This window comes from Leucopleurus acutus (genome assembly GCF_964270905.1).
Source record: "Leucopleurus acutus genome assembly, chromosome: 3".
NCBI classification, from domain to species: domain Eukaryota; kingdom Metazoa; phylum Chordata; class Mammalia; order Artiodactyla; family Delphinidae; genus Leucopleurus; species Leucopleurus acutus.
The window spans coordinates 543,397-565,356 of NC_139145.1; the positions used below are offsets into that span (position 1 = coordinate 543,397).

At 57.0% G+C, this 21,960-nt stretch overlaps 2 protein-coding genes across 5 annotated transcripts; one reads left to right on the forward strand and one right to left on the reverse strand.

Annotated features, from left to right (window-relative positions):
* Window positions 1–84: 84 nt before the first annotated feature.
* PLPPR3 (phospholipid phosphatase related 3) lies at window positions 85–14,756 on the reverse strand (the record flags this gene model as incomplete). 4 transcript variants are annotated; one of them, XM_082835766.1, is made up of 7 exons in its annotated part: window positions 85–1,440; window positions 1,726–1,899; window positions 1,983–2,040; window positions 2,133–2,298; window positions 2,415–2,556; window positions 2,634–2,819; window positions 14,682–14,756. In XM_082835766.1, 7 exons carry the CDS (start codon window positions 14,754–14,756, stop codon window positions 85–87), a joined length of 2,157 nt encoding a protein of 718 aa, XP_082691892.1. The 4 variants fall into 4 exon arrangements, with proteins under 4 accessions (XP_082691892.1, XP_082691893.1, XP_082691891.1 ...); XM_082835767.1 differs by having other exon boundaries at window positions 1,726–1,800; window positions 2,133–2,328; XM_082835765.1 differs by having other exon boundaries at window positions 2,133–2,328.
* A 4,272-nt stretch (window positions 14,757–19,028) lies between these two features.
* On the forward strand, window positions 19,029–21,391 carry AZU1 (azurocidin 1; the record flags this gene model as incomplete). Its single annotated transcript, XM_082835451.1, has 5 exons — window positions 19,029–19,086; window positions 19,366–19,522; window positions 19,950–20,091; window positions 20,581–20,817; window positions 21,227–21,391. 5 exons carry the CDS (start codon window positions 19,029–19,031, stop codon window positions 21,389–21,391), a joined length of 759 nt encoding a protein of 252 aa, XP_082691577.1.
* Between the last annotated feature and the right edge of the window lie 569 nt (window positions 21,392–21,960).

Sequence of the window (21,960 nt, forward strand, 5' to 3'; positions counted from 1 at the left end):
CCTTTTATTGTCTGATGGGGCCCCACGTCTGAGTTCGGCCAGACCCCCCACCCCGCCCCCTGCTGCGCGGCCCCGCCCCCGCCCTCAGTCCTTGAACCTGCGGGCCGCCTGCATCTTGCGGTAGTAGCTCTCCGCCTCTGCCTCCGCGGCCTCCCGCTCGCACAGCACCAGGCCGCCCGCTTTGCGCCGCAGTGTCGACTCCCGGCTGGCCGGCCCCAGGGCCCCGTCGGCCACGCCCAGCGGTGGCAGCCCCTCGCCTGTGGCCAGGTTGACGGTGGCCACGGCCCCAAACCGTGGCTCCTCCTGGTCCACGTCACCAACAGAGGAGCCTGGGGACACGCCCGGGGGCTTCGGTCCCCCACGGAAGCCGCGAGCCAGGTCCCCCAGCTCATAGCCGCCCTCCCCCTCAGCCCCCTTGGCCCCGCCGCCCGCCGCCTTCCACTCCCAGGGCCCGTTACCCGCAGACAGGTGGACCACAGGGTGGTGGGGCGCATGGGCGTCGATGGTGACGATGCTGGCGGAGTCACGGTCTGACGGCGACCTGTACTGGGAGGAGTCGGAGCTGGCGCTAGAGGACGAGGCCGTCTCGGCCTTGGGGCCCGGCCCGCCTGGGGCCTTGGACATGGCGATGACCTGCAGCAGCCGTGGCGGGTTGGCCACGCGGGGCTGCGTGGAGGCCGCGGCCACCACGGTGCCGCTCTTCTCTGCCATCATGAGCCACTTGGCCCGCACGGCTGCGCTGCTCTTGGGGGACAGGCCTGCCGCAGCCTGGATCCCCTCCTCGGGGATGTGCACCAGTGGCTGCGGGCCAGCCCGCGGCGGGAGGATGACCCGCGGCCCAAGCCCCGGCCGTGCCTGGACTGTGGGGTACAGTGAAGGCGGGGCTGGACCCCCTTCTTCCCCCTCCTCGTCCTCGTCCTCCTCCTCGTCCTCCTCCTCCTCTTCCTCCTCGGCCATGGGCTCCGCTGGCGCCCGCAGGTGCGCAGGGCTGGCCTCATCCGGCAGCCCCAGGCCGCGGCCCTCCAGCGACTTCTGCTTCCACTCGCTGATGAGCTGCTTGGATCGCGAGGCGTCCAGAGGCACGTGGATGGTCATGTGGCGGCGGGCGGGGTCATCGAGCGAGGGCGTGCTGACGCGGGGCAGCGTGTGGCTGAAGGTCACCATGTTCTCCTTGCCCATGGGGCTGCGTGGGGCCAGCAGGTCCACGTCCACGCTGGCCCGCTTCAGGCTGCCCAGTGAGGTCTTGTCGCGGGCCACAGGCCGGGGCACACCCTCCAGCCGCCCAGGGGGGCCCAGCTCGTCGGTGCTCACGGACTTGTTCTGCTGGTACACCGAGTCGTGGCCCCGCTGGGTCAGCGCCCGCAGTGCATCCTTGGCAGGCGCCGGGGCCGCTGGTCTCTCTGCCGGCGGGGCCTGGAAGTTGCCCACAGCGTGGCAGGCCTAAGGATGAGACACGGGCTGGGCGTGGGGCCGGCAGCCAGAGACCAGGGTCCCCAGCAAGCCACAGACTTGCCGTGGGAGTCCGAGAGGGGAAGTCCGCCTTTCTCCCAATGGGACAAATTCTGGCCTCAGGTCGCTCACTCTGCACATTGGGCAGATCTGGGCCTGTGAGGTTCTGCCTCTAGCTACCAAGGGACAAAACTCAGCAGAGTCCCCCAGGGTGGGGCTGGCCTCCCCGCTCAGACCTCCCCCTGGGCACCCAGACCTCTCCCCTCAGCCCCTCACCAGGTAGGCAGCGATGCCAGCACCAATAAGGAAGCCGGCGTAGACATCCACGGGGTGGCTGCGGTACTGCGTGATCTGGGTGAGGCCACAGACGCCCGCCGCGATGGCAAAGGAGAACACCAGAATGGGCTTCAGCAGCTTGGTGGCGTCCGAGATGACCGAGTTGAAGTACATCTGCAGGGGGGCAGGCCGGGTGGTCAGGGCAGCCGGTCCTGGTGGGGTGTCCAGGGCATGGGGCTGGGCCGGCCGGGACTCACCGACACGTAGACAGCAGCGAAGGCAGACAGAGTGGCGTGCTGGGATGGGAAGGTCTTCCTGCAAGAGGCACCCGGGTGAGCCCCACCAGCTCTGGGCCCCTGCCTCAGTTTCCCTGCATGCTCCACGGGACGGGGGCCGGACACGCTCACCGTGCAGACAGGATGGCGTGGGTGTCGTGGCCGGAGCAGATGTCCTGCGTGATGTAGGGGTTGGCCTCACACGATGTGCCCAGCAGGGTGTAGTTGGGTTTGCAGACCGTCAGGAAGAAGGGTGCGTGGTAGCCCGTGGCCAGCTGGATGACGTCGGTCACCAGGGCTGTGGCACACAGGCCGAACACGTGGACGCCTGCGGGGTGGGAGGGTTAGGGCCAGGCGCGGGAGCTGGGGCCAGACCCGCCCCCCTCAGCGTGCGGACACCGTGGGGGAACTCACCTACAAAGCGCACTGTCCGCCGAAGGAAGGAGTTGAAGTTGCAGCCGCCGGCGTGGATGCTGCCCTCGGGCCCGCCCGGGCCCCCGCTGCGGCCCCACAGCCGGGACTGCATGCAGTACAGCAGGCCCTCGCCCACCATGATCTGCCAGACGGGGAGGTGCTCAGTCGGGCTCCCGGCCGCGGTGCCCACAGCCGGCCCCGCCCCGCACCAGGACTCACCGAGGCCGCAGGCGCAGCGAAGGCCAGGCTGAGGAGCATGAGTAGTGGGATGAGCTCCTCGCTGGTCTCCACGTAGGGCATGGAGAGCGCGCGGTCGTAGCACTGGAAGCCCACCTTGGCCGGCTTGAAGAGGTCGGTCAGCTCCAGGAAGTAGAGAGACACGACGGAGGACGCCACTATGGGCAGCTGCAGGAATGGGACTGGCCAGGGTCACGCCACACTCGCTGACGGAGTCATCCGCCCATGAATTCAGTCCCTTCACTGATTCATCCACCTATCCACATGTCCGTGCTGCTGCCGTTCACCCACGGATCAGCTCATTCAGCAATCCAGTGACCCACCACCCATCTGGGTAACATCCACAGATCCATCCATCCAACAGAGCCATTCCTGCACCCCTAACTCACTCATCGATCCACTAATCAGCCCATCCATCAACATTCCTTCCATGCATCCATCCGTCATCCATCTGTTCACGCATGCTTTCTTCCTTCCTTCCATCTATCCATCCATCAATCAACCAACCCACACACCCATCCACCCACCCATCTATTCATCCATCAGTCCATCATCCGACCATCAACCCTACCCACCCATCCATCCATCCATCCATCATCTTCCATTATCCAGTCATCAATCCACCATCCATTCATCCACTTAAGCTTCCTTCCTTCCATCCACCTATCCATTTACTCACCCATCCATACATCTAACCATCCATTCATCATCCCACCCATCCCCTCATCCATCCATCATTCATTTATCCAAACACCCATCCATCCATCCATCCAACTTCCAACATCCATTCATCCATTTATTTATTATCCATCCATCTGACCACCCACCCACCCACTCATGCTTCCTTCCTTCCTTCCATTCATCCATCCATCCACCCACCCACCCATCCATCCATAGGTATGTCCATCCACCTACATTTCCATCCTTCCCTCCTTCTTCCCTTCCACTCACCTACCCACCCACCCATCCATCCATCATCCATCCATCAATCCACCGTCAATCCAACCACCCATCTATCCATCCACCCACTCATCTATCCATCATCCAACCATCCACCCATGCTTCCTTCCATCCATCCACCCACCCATCCACCCACCCATCTATTCATCATCCATCAACCCATGCTTGCATCCTTTTTTCCTTTCACCCATCCATCAACACACCTACCCATCAGCCATCGATCCATCAACCCAACCACCCATCCATCTATCCAACACCCACCCCCCCATTCATCCATCATCCATTCATGCTTCCACCCAACCACTCACCCATCCACCCACACATTGATCCACCCTTCCTTCCTTCCAGCTAACCATCCTACCCACCCACCAATCCATCCTCCCATCCATCCATCCATCCACCACCCACCCATTCACTCATCCATTCATCCAAACACCCATCCCTCCATCCATCAACTTACAACATCCACCTATCCATTTATTTAGTTTCAATCCATCTGGCCACCCACCCACCTACCCAACCCACCCTTCCATCCATCCACCAATCCTCCCATCCATCAATCCATCATCTTCAATTATCCATCCATTCATCTATCCATTCATGCTTGCTTCACTCACCACCCATCCACCCACCCACCCATCTATCCATCCATAGTCCATCCACCCATTCATCCATCCATTATCCATCCATTCATCATCGATCCTTCAATTATCTTCCATCATCCATCAATCCACCTCCATTCATCCATCCGTTCACTCATGTTTCCTTCCATCCATCCACCCACCCATCCATGCATCATCCATCCACCCACCCACACTTACTACCCTCCACTTACCAACCCACCCACCCATCCATCCACTTACCCATCTATTCATCAACCCACATACCCATCCAACCATCACCCCCATCCATCATTCATCCATTCATCCCTCCCATCCATCATTCATCCATCCATTCATCCATAATGTAGCCATGAATTCACCACCCATCCATCCACTTATCCTTCCTTCCTTCTTCCATCTATCCATTAACCAATTCATCCATCCATCAATCCACCATCCACTCATCCATCTACTCATGCTTGTTTCCTTGCTTTCCTCCTTCCTTTCATCCATCTATTCATACAACAATCAACCAACCCACCCATCCATCAACCACCCATCATCTTCCATCAATCCACCAACCATCCATCAACTCATCCTTCCTTCCATTCATCCATCCACCCAGCATCCACCCATCCATCCATTCATCATCTTCCATCACCTATTCCTAACCTAAATCCACCATCCATCCATCCATCCATCCACTCATCCTTCCATCTACCCACCATCCATCGGTCTACCGTCCATACATCTACTATTCATGCTTGCTTGCTTCCTTTCTTCCTTCCATTTATTCATACATACATCCACCTACTCACCCATCCATCCATCCATAACCCCACACACCCATGCATCCATCATCTTCCATCATCCATACATCAATCCACCATCCATACACCCACTCATTCTTCCTTCCATCCATCCATCTTCCAAAATCAATTCATCAACCATCCATTCATTCATCCACTTATGCTTCCTTCCTTCCTTCCATTTATCCATCCATTTACTCACCCATCCATACATCTACCCACCAGTCCACCCAACCATCTATCCATCAACCCACTCATCCATCCATCAATCCACCTACCCACCCACCCATCCATCATCCATCCATCCACCTCTATCCGTCTATCCATCCACTCATGCTTCCTTCCTTTGATCCGCCCATCCATCCCTTCATCCTTCCTTCCATCCATCAATCTACCCACCCACACACCCATCAACCCATCCACCCATCCATCCATTCATCCACCCATCATCCATTCATCCACAAACACCCATCCATCAGCTTCCAACATCTACCCATTCATTTATTCATTATCCATCTATCTGAACACCCATCCACCCACCCATTCAGCCTCCCATCCATCATCCACCCATCAATCCACCCTCCATCCACCCACCCACCCATCATCCATCCATCTACCCATCCATCATCCATCCATCCATCTACACTTCCTTCCTTCCTTCCACCCACCTATCCATCCATTCAGCAACGCACCCACCCATCATCCCTCCATTCACCCATCATCTTCCAGTATCTATCAATACACCATCCATCCATCCTCTTGTCCTTCCTTTCTCCCATCCATCCATCCATCCATGCACATCCATCCATCAATCCACCATCCATTCACCCATCTACTCATGCTTGCTTCCTTCCTTCCATCGACCCATCCATCTATCTGTGTATCCATCCACTTACTCACCCATTCATTCATCAGCCCACCCTCCCACTCATCCATCCAACCACCACCTATCTACCCATTCAACAATCATCATCCTTTCATCCAAACACCCATCCCTCTGTCCATCACCTTCCAAAATCTAACCATCCATTTGCTCATTATACATCTGACCACCCATCTTTCCTCCCATCAATCATCATCCACCCACTTATCCATATTCCATCCACCCATCCAACCACACACCCACCCACCCTTCCACCCACCCATCCATCCATCGTCTTCCATCATCCATCCATCAATCCACCATCCATCCACTCATACTTCCTGCCATCCATCCATCATCCCACTCATCCATCAATCATCCATTCATCCAAACACCTATCCCGTCCATCAACTTGCAAGATCCATCTATCCAGTTACTCATTTTCCATCAGACCACCCTCCTACTCATCTGTCCATCCATCCACCCATCCTCCCTTCCTTCCATCCATCCATCATACATCCATCCTGCCATCAATCCACTCACCCACACACCCATCAAACCATCCATTCATCCAAACACCTATCCCGTCCATCAACTTGCAACATCCATCTATCCAGTTACTCATTTTCCATCAGACCAGCCTCCTACTAATCTGTCCATCCATCCACCCATCCTCCCTTCCTTCCATCCATCCATCATACATCCATCCTGCCATCCATCCACTCACCCACACACCCATCAAACCATCCATTCATCCAAACACCTATCCCGTCCATCAACTTGCAAGATCCATCTATCCAGTTACTCATTTTCCATCAGACCAGCCTCCTACTAATCTGTCCATCCATCCACCCATCCTCCCTTCCTTCCATCCATCCATCATACATCCATCCTGCCATCAATCCACTCACCCACACACCCATCAAACCATCCATTCATCCAAACACCTATCCCGTCCATCAACTTGCAACATCCATCTATCCAGTTACTCATTTTCCATCAGACCAGCCTCCTACTAATCTGTCCATCCATCCACCCATCCTCCCTTCCTTCCATCCATCCATCATACATCCATCCTGCCATCAATCCACTCACCCACACATCCATCCATCCACCCACCCACACACCCATCAAACCATCCACCCATCTCTCCATCAGCCCACCCATCCATTCACGCATCCATCCTCCCATCCATCATGCATCAATCCTACATCCATCCACCCCCCCATTCATGCTGCTTGATTCCTTCCTTCCATCCATCCACACACTACCCATCCATCCACCTGTTCATCCATCTATTCATTTGTCATTCATCCGTCCTCTCCCATCATCCACTCATCAATCCACCATCCATCTACTCATTCTTCCTCCAACCCACCCATCCACCTATGCATCCACCCACCCACCCATCTACCTATCCTTCCCTCCACCTACCCATCCATCATCTGTCCACCCACCTACGCTTCCTTCCACCCTTCCCTTCTTCCTTTCTTCCACCCACCAATCTTTCCACCCATGCTTGCTTGCTTCCTTCCATCTACCCACGCATCTATCATCTGTCCAACATCTTCCATTATCATCCATACATCAAACCATCCATCCACCCACTCATTCTTCCTTCCATCCATCCATTCATCCATCAATCATCTTCCATCATTCATTCATCAATCCACTGTCCATTCATTCACCTACTTATGCTTCCTTCCTTCCATCCATCCCACTCATCCTTCCTTCCTTCCATCCATCCACCTACACCTCCTTCCTTCACTCCTTCTTTCCTTCCTTTCACTCATTACCCAACCATTCATCTGTCATCCATCAATCCATCATCTCCCATCATCCATACATGAATCCACAATCTATCCACCCACCCATCCATCCATCTACCCAATCTTCTATCCAACATCCAACCATCCACCCATGCTTGCTTCCTTTTTCCCCTTCATCCATCCATCAACCCATCCACAGATTCACCCACCCATCCACCCACCCACCCATCTGTCCATCACTCACCCACCCATTCATCCATCCATCATCCATCCTTCCATCATCTTCCATCAGCTATCTATCCACCTCCATCCACTTGTCCTTCCTTTCTCCCATCCATCCATCTATCCATCCATCCATGCACATCCATCCATCAATCCATCATCCATTCATCCATCTACTCATGCTTTCTTGCTTCCTTCCATCGACCCATCCATCTATCCGTATATCCATCCACTTACTCACCCATTCATCCATCAGCCCACCCTCCCACTCATCCATCCAACCACCACCTATCTACCCATTCAACAATCATCATCCTTTCATCCAAACACCCATCCCTCTGTCCATCAACTTCCAAAATCTAACCATCCATTTATTCATTATACATCTGACCACCCATCTTTCCTCCCATCAATCATCCATCCACCCACTTACTCATCCATATTCCATCCACCCATCCAACCACACACCCACCCACCCTTCCACCCACCCATCCATCCATCGTCTTCCATCATCCATCCATCAATCCACCATCCATCCACTCATCCTTCCTTCCTTCCATCCATCCATCATCCCACTCATCCATCAATCATCCATTCATCCAAACACCTATCCCGTCCATCAACTTGCAACATCCATCTATCCAGTTATTCATTTTCCATCAGACCACCCTCCTACTCATCTGTCCATCCATCCACCCATCCTCCCTTCCTTCCATCCATCCATCATACATCCATCCTGCCATCAATCCACCCACCCACACACCCATCCATCCACCCACCCACACACCCATCAAACCATCCACCCATCCATCAGCCCACCCATCCATTCATGCATCCATCCTCCCATCCATCATGCATCAATCCTACATCCATTCACCCACCCATTCATGCTGCTTGATTCCTTCCTTCCATCCATACACTACCCATCCATCCACCTGTTCATCCATCTATTCATTTGTCATTCATCCGTCCTCTCCCATCATCCACCCATCAATCCACCATCCATCTATCTACTCATTCTTCCTCCAACCCACCCATCCACCTATGCATCCACCCACCCACCCATCTACCTATCCTTCCCTCCACCTACCCATCCATCATCTGTCCACCCACCTACGCTTCCTTCCACCCTTCCCTTCTTCCTTTCTTCCACCCACCAATCTTTCCACCCATGCTTGCTTGCCTCCTTCCATCTACCCACGCATCTATCATCTGTCCAACATCTTCCATTATCATCCATACATCAAACCACCATCCATCCATCCACTCATCCTTCCTTCCTTCCATCCATCCATCAATCATCTTCCATCATTCATTCATCAATCCACTGACCATTCATTCACCTACTTATGCTTCCTTCCTTCCATCCATCCCACTCATCCTTCCTTCCTTCCATCCATCATTCCATCCTACCACCCACCCATCCATAGATACATCCATCCACCTACACCTCCTTCCTTCACTCCTTCTTTCCTTCCTTTCACTCATTACCCAACCATTCATCTGTCATCCATCAATCCATCATCTCCCATCATCCATACATGAATCCATAATCTATCCACCCACCCATCCATCCATCTACCCAATCTTCTATCCAACATCCAACCATCCACCCATGCTTGCTTCCTTTTTCCCCTTCATCCATCCATCAACCCATCCACAGATTCACCCACCCATCCATCCACCCGCCCACCCATCTATCCATCCATCCACCTACCCAACCATCCACCCACCTCCACTTCCTTCCTCCCTTCCCTTCTTCCTCTCTTTCACCCACCCATCCATGAACCCTTGTTTGCTTGCTTCCGTCCTTCTTTCCATCCATCCACCCACCCATCTGTCATCTATCCATCATCTTCCATAATCCATCCATCAATCCACCATCCATCCACCTCTCCTTCTTTCCTTCCATTTCATAATTCATCCATCCATCATTTTCCATCATCCATCCATCAATCCACCATCCATTCATCCATCCACTCCTGCTTGCCTGCTTCCTTCCACCTATCTACCCATACATCCATTCACGTACTCACCCATCCATCCATCAACCCACCCATCCACCCATCCACTCTCCCATCCACCCATCTATCTGTGCATCCATCTATCAACCTACCTATTCATCCATCCATTCATCAGCCCACCCATCCTCTCATCCATCCATCATCCATTCATCAACCCACTCATCCATTATCCATCCATAAGTCCACCATCCATCCACTTACTCATCCGTCTATCCAGCCATCCACTCATCAATCAATCATCTATTCATCCAAACACCCATCCATCATCAACTTCAATATCCATCTATCCATTTATTCTTTTTCCATCCATCCAACCACCCACCCATCTGTCCACCCATCCACCCATCCTCCCATCATCCATCCATCCACCCACCCACCTATCCATTTTCCCATCCATCTACCACCCATTGATCCATCTTCCATCATCCATCCTCAACCCACCCATCCATCAACATCCATCCATCCATCTATTCACCTATCCTTCCTTCCTTTCATCCTTTAATCCACCCACCCACACACCCATCGACCCATCCATCCATCACCTATTCATCCATCCATCCATCTACACTTCCTTCCTTTCCCCCTTCCTTTCTTCCACCCACCTATCCATCCATCAATCCACCATTCATGCATCCACTCATCCATCCTTCCTCCCAACCATCATCCATCCATAAATCCACTATCCATCCATCATCTATTCATCCACTCATCCATCAATCATTCATGCATCCAAACACCCATCCCTCCATCCATCAACTTCCAACATCTATGTAACCATTTATTCATTTTACATCCATCTGACCACTCGCCCACCCACCCATCTGTTCATCCATCCACCCATCCATCATCCATCCCTCCATTAATTCCCATCATCCATCAATCAATCCATCTCTATCCATCCATCATCTTCCATCATCCATCCATCTATCCACCAATTCATGCTTCCTTCCTTCCTTCCATCCACTCACCCACCCATGCATCCATTCATCTTTCCACCCAACCATTCATCCATCCACCCAGCCTTCCTTCCATCCACCCCTCCATCCATCCATCCATAAATCAATTATCCATCCACTTACCCATCTATCAACCCAACCATCCACTCATCCATCAATCATCCATTCATTCAAACACCCATCCCTCTGTCCATCAACTTCCAATATGCTTCTATCCATTTATTCATTTCCCATCCAGCCGACCACCCAGCCAGCCAGCCATCATCCATCCATAAATCCACCGTCCATCCATCCACTTACTCATCCATCCATTAACCCACCCATCCACTCATCCATCAAGCATCCATTCATCCAACATCCACCCATCCATCCGTTCATCCACCCACCCTTCCTTCCATTCATCCAGCCATCCACCTATCCATCCTCCCATCCATCTATCATCCATCCATCATCTGCCATCATCCGTCCACTCATACTTGCTTCACTTACCCATCCATCCATCAACCCACCCACCCTTCCACTCATACATCAATCATCCATCCATCCATCCATCCATCAATGCACCCACCCACCCACCCATCCGTCTATCTACCCACCCATCATCTATCCATCCACCTACACTTCCTTCCTTTTCTTCCACCCACCCATCCATCCATCAACCCACCCGTTTCCCCCATCCAACTATCATCCATCCATCCATCCTCCCTTCCTTCCATCCATCCATCCATCCAAGCACCCATCCTCCATACATCCTCCATACATCATCTTCCATCATCCATCTACCAATCCACCATCCATTCATCCACCCACTCATGCTTGCCTCCTTCCTTTCTTCCATCCATCCACCCACCCATCATACCACCCACCCATCCAACAGTCCATCCATCCACCCACTCACCACTTCATTCATCTCTCTCCTCCAGCTACCCTTGCTGTCTTGAACAACCTAGAAACAACAGACAGGTTCCTGCCTCTGGGCCTTTCCTCTCAGGGATAGAAGGACGCACTTAGACACTCCTCTGGGGTGTCTGGCCCTCCTCGGAGACCCCTTTCCTGGCACCAGCCTCTCCATCCCTTGCGCTGCTTTATTTCCTCTGCACCCTGTACCTCTATGTGCCAACTTCACACTCAGCCCTGAGAAGATGGGCATCTGGTCCATGGCAGGTGCTGAATAAATGAACGAATTCTTTGAATCATTCGTTTGTGCGACTGTCCTTCTGCACACCCTGATCATGTGTCCTCAGGTGATAGGCACACAGCACACATGACACTCCTGCTCACAGCAGCCGTGACGAATGGGAAGGAACCATGAGGTTCAGGAAAACTGAGCTGCGTTTGACCAAGTCGCAGACATGGTGCCCGAGGAGGGCAGGGGGGCAGGATCTACACCTCACTCACTCACCCACTCGTGCTGCAAAGCTACTGAGCAGATTCCAGTGGAACCTTCTTATGGAAGCAGAACCTCCCGGTGTCCTCTGCCTCCCCTTCTGGTCCAAGGATCTCAAACTCAAACCCCCACCAGGGCCAGGTGGGGCTGGCACATCTGGGGACCAGAGAGTAGGCGGGCCCTTAACGGCGTCCAGCTGCCTTAGGAAGCCCCCACCTCCACTCGATTTGTACGGCGCCTTGAGAGGGGCCTCGGCCCTCCATGCAGCCCTGGCCGGGGGCTCCCAGAGGGGAAGTGCCAAAGGTGGGATTGCAGGAGCTGGGCTGGTGTGCAAGGAGCGTTTATTGAGTACCTGCTGCATGTAGGCATGAGGCCCAAGGCAGTTAAATGAAGCCACCTGCCTGGGCTTGCATCCTGGCTCCACCTCTTCCTGACGCCTCAGTTTCCCCAGCTGAAAACAGGACCAATAAAGTGGCCACCACCCAGGGCTTCAATGCAGGACTGGATAAGCAAATACACTGAAAGCGCTTAGAGTCTGGCGCACGTGGAGCCTGTAGTGGTATTAGCAGCAGTTAGCGGCTGCCTCCGTGATCACGGTCAGGGTCATCTGGCTTGGCGGGCAGACAGCGTCAGGCCACAAAGAGGGTTTACGTGGGGACTGGGAAGCGCCTTAAAATCACCAAATCTCTCCGCGACAGGGTCGTGCTGAAGACCCCCCACGACCTTCCAAGTCCCAAGCGGTGTGGCTATAATGCCTGGCCGGCTCCCTTGCTTCTCCTCCAGCCTCTGCCCGCATCTGCCCGCCGGACCAGACTGGAGGGAGAACCGGCGGCCCCTCATGGCAGGTTGGGTGGTGGGGGTCCCCCATCAGAGTCCGCCACCACCTGAGGGCCTGTAAGTGCCTCCGGAATCCCACCACCTGCCTCTCACCGCTTCCCAAGACCCTCGGCTGAAAACCAGGAACCCCTCAGCGCATATCTCTGCAGCAAAGGAAGATCACTCACACACACCCACGATGTCGAGCCAACTTGCTTACTTTGGGGGCGTGTGTGTTTAAAAACAAAGAGAAAAAAAAAAAAAAGGAATGGAACGCTGGCCGTAAAGGAAATGCAGACCGGGACTGGGATATGGTTTTTCACCCACTGGGTCGGTCAAATCCAGACACCGCTAACGCTTGGGGCAGACGCAACTGCGGGAAAACAGGCGCGCACGCGGGCGCCTCCGTGGGAGGACTTTGGGGTCTTTCCCGAGTGACCACACCCTGCTCCCCAGGGAGGTACCCTGCAGATAAGCTCTGCACACTTGTGTGGGGTGACACAGGGCAAAGGGCTTAAAGAGTCTCCTTCTAGGAATGTCTGTGAGACACAAAGGCTAGGAAGCACCCGAGTGCCCAACTCCCTGGGGCTGGGGCCCAGCACTGGAGTACTACATGGCAGTGAAAAAGGATGGGGCACCATTTCCTGGGACGATGGTAAGCAAAGATCTCCGCTAGAAAAAAGCCAAGGGCAGGAACTTGTGTTTGCAAAGGTGGTGGGGGGAGGTTGCACATCTGGTGGACTTCAATGGGTGTGAAAGGTTTTCTGGGAGGGGACACAGGAGAGAGTAGTGGGAAGTGGAGGGGGGTAGGCGCCTGGGGAGTGGGGGCGCTGTCTCCGTGATGCCTGGAGAACACTGAGAAGGTACAACCTACTGTAATGAGGATTCAAATGCAAATCTGAAGAATCATCATATTTCCTACCCGTTGGGGAGGTACCCACCAGCCTGGGTGACCCTGCACAGGGTGGCAGGGGATGCTGTTTGCTCAGGTCTGGTGGCCCGCCCCCCCCTCCACCCACACCTTGTCTGGGCCCCTCGCTGGAGCTGGGTTTCCCGGCACGGCAAGCAGGGTGCACTGTGGGTAACCCAGGTGCTAACCATCTAAGTGTGGCTACGCGTTGTCTGGTCATTAGCGCTTAGTATGTGCCAGGTGGCTGCATTTACCATCTTTTACTTTTTAGACACTCACGAGACCTTCACTCTGTGCCCAGCCTGTTCTATCAGAGCTTGGCGAAGTGCAGGAGCCTCCAACATTAGCAGAGGAGGGATTTCAACTCAGACTTTCAGGCCTCCGGTCCTCACGCTGGAGGAAGACACCGCATCCATACCCCGCGCCCCGCCACCCACGGCCCCCAGCGCCTTGCTCCAGCCCCTTCATTTGCGCTGCTGACCCGTACCCCAGACTGCAGGCCCCGCCTCCCAGCATCTGCCCAGCTCCTGCAGGACAGCCTTCTGCGTCTCTGCAACGCCTACTCGTCCTACAGAGCCCAAGTGTTCTGACCCACCCCCACCCCCAGGCACCCTAGCTGTGCCCGTCCCTCGGCGTGGGGGTCCCCGAGGACCGGCGAAACTGAGGCCTCTGCCCCTCCCCCACCAGCGCGACCACCCCACCCCCCCACTCACCTCTACGAAGTAGAAACAGGGCAGAAGCGTCATGCTGTCCTTCGGGCTTTTATTCTTCTCCTTGGTCGAGATCATGGTGCCGGGGGCGCCACAGGCCGTGGTGGGAGGGGACGAAGCCGCGCTGGAGGAGGGAGGGGCGCAGACTGAGCCCTGGGGGGACGCGGAGCCCGGCGCCCGCGGAGGAGGGGCGGGCCAGGATGCGCAGGAACCGCCCAGGGAAACTGAGGCCGGGGAGAGGGGAGCCCGCGGCCTCCCCCGCGCACTGCGGCCCTGCCCAACGCTCCGGCTGCCACTCCGGATGGGGAGCCGGGAGGGGGCTCGGCAGAGAGGGCGGAGACGGCCTGGCCGAGGGGCCTCCGGGCCGGGGTCCGTCCCGCGCGTCAGGGCGGGGGCCTTCGGGACCCGAGGAGCGGTGGGGTCCTCGCTCAGCCCGAAGGCCCCTCACCTGGCGCGCCGGCGTTCTGTGGGCGGAGCTGGCGGCGACGGGGGCTGCGGCGCGGCTAGCACAAAGCCGGCCCCTCCCCCGCGGGGGCGGAGGGGAGGCGGGGAGGGAGGGGCCCCGCCCGGCCCGAGACCCCGCGCCCGGCGGCCTAGAGGCGGCGCTAGGGGCGGGGGCTCTTTGTCTCGACGCGTCGGGGGCGCCGCGCGCGCCCGTCGCCGTCCCCGCGCCCCCTGCTCCCGCGCCCTTAGTCTCTGGGTCTCCGGGGTCTCGGTCTCCCGCGGGGGCGGGCATGGGCCGGGGTTTGCGGGCTCCTCCCCTCCCGGACCTCTCGGATGGGCCCGGGGAGCCCCATCGAGGCCGGGCGCTGGGAGACTGTCCTGGTCTCCGGGTTTCTCGCCTCTCTGCCCCCCTTTCCCGGCGCGCGTTTCCATGGCGAGCTCCCGGGCGCCCGAGCCTTCGGGAGACAAAAGAAGCTGCGGGTGGGGGGGCCGCCCTCACTCCCGGGCCCCCGCACCGCGCCCCGCCCACCTGTCCCCTGCGCCCCGCCGGGGTCCTCTCTCCGCTCGTCCAAACCCGGCCCCTCGCCGGGCCCACAGCATCCAGGACGCACGGCCCTGGATGCCCCGGGATGCGCGGGCGGCGGCGGGGCCCTCGTGGTGAATTCACGTGAGGCTCACTTAGGCTCTTTTGCAGGTGTTTCCTCTTTTCCACACACAGCCATGCGGGGTGGGACCAGCTGACCGTCATTTGACAAGTGGGGAAGCTGAGGCCCCCGGGAACTTAAATCTCTGTCCACGGTCTCCAGGCCCCGCTGAGAACTGGAACAGACCCCCAAAATCAATCCCGCAGTTAAGCGTCCAGTTAAGGTCGGGGGTGAGGGCTGCACGGATGGATAACCCGGTGTGTGCAGCCATTGGGCTTTATTCGCACGCAGCTGTTCACACTCCAACCTGGTCCTGGCCGTGGCCCTTCTTGTTTTAAGAGACTCAGCTGCATGTGTCTTCAAAGATGACTGTATGCGCGGTTAAGGGTGGGGCCCAGAGGGTTTGAATCGCACCGGGGCCTCCATTTGCTCACCTGGAAATGGGCATAACAAGGCCGCTTTGAGCATGGGGCACACCGGAGCTCTCTGTCCTGCCTCCCCAGGCCTGATGCCCACTGGGCCTCGGTTTCCCTGCCAGCCAGGGGCGGAGCCTGGGCTGGGCAGCCGTTGGGAATCCCGGTGTTGAAAGGTGACCACAAACAGCCCTCTGGAGGCAGGAGGAGGGGAAAGTGGGGCAATCGCTCTTGGGGGCCTCCTGGGGGGGCAGGAGCAGGAAGGGGTGTCCTGGGAGACCCTCCTGACAGCTCAGGGCAAGAGGAGAGGGTCTGCGGGAGTATCAGGAACCGAGGTGGGGGTATTCTTCCTGTCGATCCCCAGTGGTGGAGGAGCCAGGCCCGGCTGTGATGGCACATGGCCCAGCAGTGGGGCCTGGACTTGCTTCTGGGGCACTAGGGAGCCATGGCGGAGTTTAGAGCAGGGAAGAGGGATTGAGCACGCTAGGTGCTGCTCAAAGACTCTTGCACGTATTAACCCACTCGATGCTCACCACAGCTCTGCTGGGGGTGTGGCAGGAACTGTTCACGTCCTGGTACCCAGACAGGGAAACAGGGCCAGAGAGGGGCCCTTGAGGTCACCCAAGTAGGAAGGGATGGACCTGTGGGCTCTGGAGTCACCCATCTCTCTGGCTGTGCTCTGCGCAAGACAGCAGCCTGGTCCACGGGCAAGGACAGGGTGGGCGGCAAGTTGGGCCCTCAGGAGGGAGGATGCCCAGGTGAGATCCAGGGAGAGTGGAGACGGGAGGCAAACTTGGGGGGACACTGGTCTGAGGCAGAGGCCATGTGGGGGACACGGCTGGGCGGTGGGACCGTGAGACTCGGCAGGGACCAGGCCTGAGCCCCAGAACCCCACCATTCAGGCTGGGTGGAGGACTGCAAGTCCGCCCTGACCCCTGTTCCCGCCACCCTCCCCAGTCCTGCCTTGCGAGAGCCCCCTCGAGGCCCCAGACAGGAACTGGTGTCCTAGTGTCCTGAGACGTGGGGTCCACCACCAGCCCCAACCTCTTGGTGTCTCCTTGGAAATAAATCCTATTTTTTTTAAATTGAGCTGTCAAAAATAAGTAAAAGTAAAAATAAAAATAAAAAATTGAGGTGAAATTCACATAAGATCACCCATCTTAAAGCATCACATCCGCTGGTTTTTGGAAGGAACATTCACAGAGTTGTGCAACTAGCTAATTCTAGAACATTCCGTCTCCCTCAAAGAAACCCCATTTCCTTCAGCTATTATTCCCCTAACCCCCTACCCCCCCAGCCCCTGACAACCAGGAACCCACTCTCTGTGTCTGTGGATCGGCCTGTTCTGGACGTTTCCCATCAATGGAATCACACACTGTGCGTCCTTCTGCGTCTGGCTTCTCTCACTGAGCGTCGTGTTCTCGGGGTCCGTCCACGTGGTAGCGAGTGTCAGGGCTTCACCCCTCTTAACGGCTGAGTGATGCCCCCGTGTGTGGAGGGACACGTCTGTCTGTTGAAGGGCATTTGTGTTGCGTCCACCATTTGGCCACTGTGAACACACGTGTGCAGGTTTCTGAGGCCCTGTCTTTCGTTCTCTTGGGCACGACGCACCTAGGCGTGGACCTGCTGAGTGATACGATAATTCGGTGATTAACGTTTTGAGGAACCGTCAGGCCTTCCCCGGCCCGCGGCACTACTTTACATCCCTGCCAGCCTGTCTGAGGTTCCAATCCCCCACCTCCTCACCAACACCGTATTTTTTCTGCCCTTTTCATTCCAGCCATCCTAGGGGGTGTGAAGTGGTGTCTCGCTGTGGTTTGGATTTGTGCATTTCCCTGATGACTAATAATTTTGAGCATCTTTTCACGGCATGTTGGCCATTTGTGTATCTTGGGAGAAACGTCTATCCAAATCCTTTGTCCATTTTTAAGTGGATTCTTCGTCTTTTTGTTGTTGAGTTGGGAGAGTTCTTTATCTATTCTGGATACTCAACCCTGTCTTTCTCTCCCCTTGGCCTCATCTCTTGCCCAGGCTCTGAGTGCCTGAAACCTCTGAAGACCCTGCTTCAGAAGGGGAGACAACCTCTCCAGGACCACCTGGCTCTGGGGGCTCCATGGCCGCACCTGCCCACTTTAGAGATGCACAGACTGAGGGCGGGAGAGTGACCCGGCCAGGTGCCCACAGATAAAAACCCTGTAAGTGAGAAGCTGGACACAGAAGACACACAGTGTGTGATTCCATTGATGGGAAACGTCCAGAACAGGCAAATCCACAGATGGAGAGTGGGTTCCTGATTGTCAGGGGCTGGGGTAGGGGGGTGGGAGGGGGAGTGACTGCTGATGGGGACGGGGCTTCTTCTGAGGTGATGGAATGTTCTAAAATTGGGGTGGTGGCTGCGTAACTCTGAGAAGATACTAAAAACGATGGAATTGCACGCTTTAAACAGATGAATTGTGTGGTACTCGAATTATATCTCAATAAAGCTGTTTAAAAAAAATAAAAAGCAGTAAAACACACACACACATGCAAAAGCCAGGACAGGAGGGCAGTGGTGGAACCCCCAGCACTCAGGCTGGAAAGCCAAGCGGAGCCCCCATTGTGAGTGGCACGGCTGGGTGTCAGCCTCACCCACATCTGACGGGTCGCCCACCGTACAGAGGGGAGGACAGGGCACAGGGTAGGCAGTTGGAGGGCCCAGGCAGGCCCCAGGAGCGGTTGGCTCTGGAGGCCTTGGGCAACTTCCCCTGTTCCTGACGGGAGGGGCCGGGCCCTGGGTCGGGGGTGTGCCGATGGCCAAGGCCCCAGGTATAAGGGCGCCACCATCCCAGCCACGCCCATCGGCCCCCATCATGACGGCACTCAGACTGCTGGGCCTGCTGGCCGGCCTACTGGCGACCTCCAGGGCTGGTGAGTGCCTGCCCCAGGCCAGACGTCCCCATCCATGCAGGGGTCCAGCTGCAGGGGACCGGCTCTGGTGGGAGGGACCAGCGGGCGCCAGCCCCTGCTTCCCTGGACTCAAGGCTCAGGGAGGGAAAGCGACCTGGCCCAGGCCGCACAGCCAGGCTGGCCCTGACCAGCCCTGGGAGGGTGGGCCCCTGTCCTTTTAGGGAACAGGGGGGCAGGAGGCCGGGGTCTCCCCAGGGATGGGGCTGAAACCGGGGGAGCTGCAATGCACCCTCTCCCCAGGCTCGGCCCCCCTGGTGGACATCGTGGGTGGCAGGAAGGCCCGGCGGCAGGAATTCCCATTCCTGGCCTCCATTCAGACCCAAGGGCGGCACTTCTGCGGGGGCGCCCTGATCCACCCCAGCTTCATCCTGACAGCCGCCAGCTGCTTCCAAAGCCGGTGAGGAGGGAGCCACAGGGTGGGGAGGGGGGTTCGGAGAGGGAGAGAGCTCGGGGGATTCCTGGGGGAGCGGTGCCTGGTAGGTGAGAAGGAGAGGGTCTTGGCGAGGGGGAGGGGTCTTAGGAAGGGTTGAGGGGCTTGGAGAGGGAAATGGGGGGACCCAGGATAGAAAGGGGGCTCAGGAGGGTCTCGATCTGGAAACAGAGGGGAGATACGGCTGCAGAAGGAAGCAAGGAGGCTTGACCATCACTGCTGTCCTTCCTTTGGCTCCTGGGCTGTGGTTCAAGCGGGCTAGTAATTCCCTGCCTTATTTGCACACCTGCTCTCCATCAATGCCCGGGCCCTGGGGTGGGTGTGGAAGGTTAGGGACTTCCCCACAAGCCCCCAGGACTGCCCCAGCCTGGTGTCTGCCCCCACCTGCCCTTAGCAACACCGGGACTGCCACTGTGGTGCTGGGGGCCTACAAGCTGAGGCGGCGGGAGAGGTCCCGGCAGACTTTCTCCATCAGGAGCGTCAGCGAGAATGGCTATGACCCCCAAGAGAACCTGAACGACGTGGTGCTGCTGCAGGTGGGGAGAGGGGTGGGGGGGCTGACGACGGCCTGGGGGGCTCAGGAGGGACGAGCCACGTGTACGGAGCCTGTCGTACAGCCAAGTGCACCATCCATTCAGCTATCCTCTGGGTCCTGGACACAGTAGCTGGGCCCACTTACCCTCCCACCAGCAGAATTTAAAACTGCCCATTTCTCCGCATCATTACTGACACTGCATAATATGATTTTTTAAAATCTTCTGTCAGTTGTGATGGGGGATGGTGCCTTGTTTTATCTGCATTTCCACAAGCTCTTCACCTTCAGGGTCTCTCAACCCCCTTTGCGATAAGAACGATTGATTCCTTCTCTGGAGGAACCGGAGGCCCAGCGAGGTAAAGTCACGTGGCCAGGACCCAAACCACTTTACAGACCAAAACTCATGTAGCTGCCGCCCTGGCTCCCAGCTGGGCCCCGTGAGGCTCTGGTCCCCAGCTCCGCCCTCTCCTGACTCAGTTTCCCTCCCCAGCTGGACCGTCAGGCCAACCTCACCAGCAGCACCGTGGCAGTGGTACCACTGCCCACACAGAACGCCACGGTGGAAGCTGGCACCAACTGTCAGGTCGCAGGCTGGGGGGCCCGACGGCAGAGAGGGCGTCTCTCCCGAGTCCCAAGGGTCGTGAACGTCACTGTGACCCCGTCGGACCAGTGTCGCCCAAACAATGTGTGCACCGGCGTCCTTACCCGCCGGGGCGGCATCTGCCAGGTACGGGCTGGGCGTGAGCTGGGGTGGGCCCCAGGTGGTGGGAAACGCAAGGACAAGTGCCAGGCTCTGGGCTGGGGGCTGGAAACACGACAGGGAACAGGACAGGGAAGGGTCTGCCCGTGTGGAGCCAGGGGCTCCCAGACCTTGTGAGTGGGGAAGTCAGGTGTCAAGACAAGGACGTGCACGGGACAGGCCCAGCCCCGGGCAGCAGGGAGTTCCTGGGGGCATGTGAGACCTGAGCTGCAGGTAGGAGTTAACCCAGCAAAGTTGAGGGAAAAGCGTGCAGGCAGCGGGAAGGCACGCGCCAAGGGCCAGGGGCGGGGACAGGATTTGTGGGTGACGTGAGCAGTGGTTCTGGGTGGGAGCAGAGTAGCGGGGCTGGGCCCAGGGATGCCCTGCCGCCCTGCAGGGGGACGGGGGCACCCCCCTCGTCTGTGACGGCCTGGCGCACGGCGTGGCCTCCTGGTCCCGGGGGCCCTGCGGCAGGGGCCCCGACTTCTTCGCCCGCGTGGCACTCTTCAGAGACTGGATCGACTCGGTTATAAACCAGCCAGTCGGATGTGCGCCAGCCTGACAGACCCCCAGCCCAGCCGGTGGGGGGCGCGTGAGCCGCCACGGAGCCATCCCCCCACGCCTCTGTCCCATCCCGCAGCCCCACCCTGGCCCGCGCAGTCGTGACTCTAATAAAGGATCTGTTCCCGTTCTGTCCACGGTACCTGATTTCTGCTTTGCGGGGGCGGGAAGGGGCTGGGGGCCGAGCGCAGGGACATCTTCCGGCAAGAGTGGCATCCACCCCAGGGGCCTCCACTCACAGAATCCGCTCGCAGCCCTGAGGACCAGGGCCTCTTGTTATCTCCACCTGACGGAGGTGGCGCCAAGGCTCAGAGAGGTTGGGTGACTACCCTGAGGCCACACAGCCAGAGTGGGCTCTGAACCCACATCTGTGAGATTCCAGGCCCCCTTAACCGTCTCTCATTTTGGTCGAGAATACAGTCACCCCATAGTATCTGCAGGGGCTTGGCTCCAGGACCCCAGTGGATACCCAACCCCGCGGATGCTCAAGTCCCTTATATCCAACGCCATAATATTTGCAAGTAACCTACGCACACCCTTCAGTGCACTTAAAATCATCTCTAGGTGACT